This window comes from Solanum lycopersicum, chromosome 1, assembly GCF_036512215.1.
Source record: "Solanum lycopersicum chromosome 1, SLM_r2.1".
Classification (NCBI taxonomy): domain Eukaryota; kingdom Viridiplantae; phylum Streptophyta; class Magnoliopsida; order Solanales; family Solanaceae; genus Solanum; species Solanum lycopersicum.
This window is the reverse complement of record NC_090800.1, coordinates 91,652,344-91,655,575: the sequence shown is the minus strand read 5'-3', so window position 1 is coordinate 91,655,575 and position 3,232 is coordinate 91,652,344. Positions and strand designations below refer to the sequence as shown.

Genomic DNA, 3,232 nt, shown 5'->3' with positions numbered 1-3,232 from the left:
TGTTTTCTTATTTGGTGCACATTTTTTGTATCTAACTAAATCGGATTCACGTTAAAAAGTCTTATATTTAAGTAAAACACTTTCTAATAAAAATAACTCGATATCAAATAATATCAAAATTTAAAATCTCTGATTGAGGATGAAGTACTACTCCATGATAACTGTCATTGGAGTATGAAAGGGAATGTTGTTGAAAGTAATTAGTTCATTTAGTTAGTTAGTTATAACTATAAAGTAGTTAGTTACAATTCAAGTAAGTAGTTAGTTGAAAAGAATCTTTGATTAAGTCTTCTATATAAACACTTCTTTGTATCTGAATATGGATCAATAATATGAATGGAAAGCTGAGATATTCTCTCTATATACTCTTCTTCTTCTTAGCTCATCTTCTCTTCAATTAATCTGTCTTCTCTTCTTCATCTTCTTCTTCTTTCTTTACTTCATAACAAGTACATAGTATCAGAGCAGGGGATCTAACCTGTGAAATCTGAATTGCTTCCGCTAATCAATCGTGAAAAGCATTGAAGAAATCGAAATCTCTGGAAAAATGGCTGGAGATGATGAACCAGTTATTGTTCAAGAGAATACCAATCGAGCTGCCAACATTGGTCAAGAAATTGACTACAATCATCCATTGTTCTTATCTCCATCAGATGTTAGTGGAAATCAAATCATTTCATTCCAGCTAACAGGTATGGAAAACTATGCAATCTAGTTTCGATCTATGCGAATTGCTCTACTAGGAAGAAATAAACTTGGAATGGTAGATGGATCTTGTGATAAAGAAAAATATAGTGAAAATATGTGGAATCACTGGGATCGAGTTGATGCTATTGTTCAATCTTGGTTGATGAACTCTGTTTCTAAGAGTTTACTAGGGGGCATTATGTATGCAGCCACAACTAAAGCAGTTTGGGAAGATCTACAAGAAAGGTTCACCAAGGTAGATGGTTCAAGAACCTTCAATCTGCATAAGGAAATAGCCACTCTAACTCAAGGAGTGAACTCTGTAACAGTCTATTTCTCCAAACTCAAGACCCTTTGGGAGGAACTTGAGGCTTTGGTACCACCACCTGGTTGTAACTGTGAAAGATCTAAAGAGTTCATAGTGCATTTGCAAAAACTGAAACTATTTCAGTTTCTAATGGGGCTGAATGACACTTATAATCAAGCAAGAAGTCAGATACTACTCATGAGTCCATTACCTTCAATAAATCAAGCCTATGCTATGGTGATGGGTGATGAGAGTCAAAAGTCTGTGTCAGCTATGAATGGAATCTTGGGTGCAAATCCAATGTCACATACAGGCAACTATGAGTCTGCCTTGTACAGCAGAACAAATGGTAATCAAAAGTTTACAAGAAATTCTCATTTGTATTGTGATGTTTGCAAAATAAGAGGACACAATAAGGATAATTGTTGGAAAATAGTGGGATATCCCCCTGAATTCAAGTTCAAAAAAAGGAAATTATCTAAAGGTGGAAGTGCAGCTTACAATGTGAGTGCAAAAGAAAACACTCAAAATGAGGTACTTCAGGCTGGAAATGAGCAATCTGAGTTCAAGTATGGTTCTGATACGAATGTGTTCAGTCATGGAAAAGGTTCAAGTAGCATGGATCAAGTTCAATCCAAACCAAGTCGAGTTGAGGCTAGTCACTTTACACAAGATCAATACAATCATATAATACAGATGCTAGCACAACACAGTCCTCAAGTCAACTAGAATTCTATGTCTAACACAGCTACAAACACAGCATGTATGACTAACTCAATGGCTATGAATGTGTCTCACAAGCCTAATTGGATTGTGGACACAGGAGCAACAAATCATATGGCTTCAAGTTTAGAGCTACTAAACAAGTTATCAGTTAATAAGTTAGGCTATAATAGAACTGTTGAATTGCCTAATGGAGATGAAACAAAAGTCACTCATACTGGATTAAGTAGTATATCTGATGGTAGTACTATATCTAATGTATTGTATGTGCCAGAGTTCAAATTTAATTTGTTATCAGTTTCAAAACTAACAAAAGAGTTACAATGTTCTGCTTCTTTCTTCCCTGACTTTTTTGTTTTGCAGGATCTCTTCACTGGGAAGGTGAAGGAGATTGGTAGAGAGCAGAGTGGACTATATTGGCTACTAAATAAAGATGCAAGAAGATCTATCAGTCTAGCTGCTCAAGATGTTAAGAATGTGTCAACAGACAAGATAAATTTGTGGCGCAAAAGATTAGGACATACATCTACTTCAGTGTTACATAAACTCTTTAACATTGAGCTTACTTCTATTAGAACTCAGATAGGAGATTGTGTAGTATGTCCTTGTGTTAAACAATGTAGATTACCTTTTCAGAATAGCAGTATAAAAAGTAATAGTTGTTTTGAATTGATTCACTTAGATCTATGGGGTCCTTATAAAACCAATACATATGATGGACACAAATATTTCTTAACAGTTGTAGATGACTATTCAAGATATACATGGATATTTCTTTTGAGACAGAAATATGATTTTTGTGTATCCCTTCAATATTTTATGAATTTTACTAGAAATCAGTTTGGTAAAACAGCTAAGATAGTTAGAACTGATAATGGAACTGAATTCATTAACTATGTATGTGAAAAATTATTTAAACAATTAGGAGTTATTCATCAAACAACTTGTGTATATACACCCCAACAAAATGGGGTAGCTGAAAGAAAACATAGACATATTCTTGAAATAACTAGAGCCATTAGGTTGCAGGCTAATATACCTATAAAATTCTGGGGACATTGTGTCCTAGCTGCAGCTTACTTGATAAATAGGCTTCCTAGTTTTGTGTTAAAAGGAGAAACTCTCTTTAACAAACTTTATGGAAAAAAGCCTTCTATAGCTCATCTAAGAGTTCTATGGTGTTTATGCTTTGCTAGAGTGCCAAATCAATATGATAAACTTGAATCAAGGTCTATAATGTCTGTTCATATGGGATATTCAGAGGTGCAAAAAGGATATATTTTATATGATCTAACTAATAAAGTGTTCTTTGTTAACAGGGATGTCATATTCAATGAAACAACATTTCCATTTGGTAAAGGAAAACAGTTAGAACCTGTATTTAAAGACACTCATTCAATCTTAGATCATGCATGTCAATGGTCGAGTATTCCTGTTACTACACCTACTCAACAAGTTCAGTAACTCAGACAATATGAAAGTAGGGAATCATGCAAACAAAATGAGGAAGAGGAG

General features: G+C 34.2%; 1 protein-coding gene across 1 annotated transcript; it reads left to right on the top strand.

Moving 5' to 3' along the window:
* The first annotated feature begins 547 nt into the window (after positions 1-547).
* Positions 548-1,723, top strand: LOC109119826 (uncharacterized). Its single transcript, XM_019212907.1, has 2 exons — positions 548-692; positions 744-1,723. Exons 1-2 carry the CDS (start codon positions 548-550, stop codon positions 1,721-1,723), a joined length of 1,125 nt encoding a protein of 374 aa, XP_019068452.1.
* Positions 1,724-3,232: the final 1,509 nt, after the last annotated feature.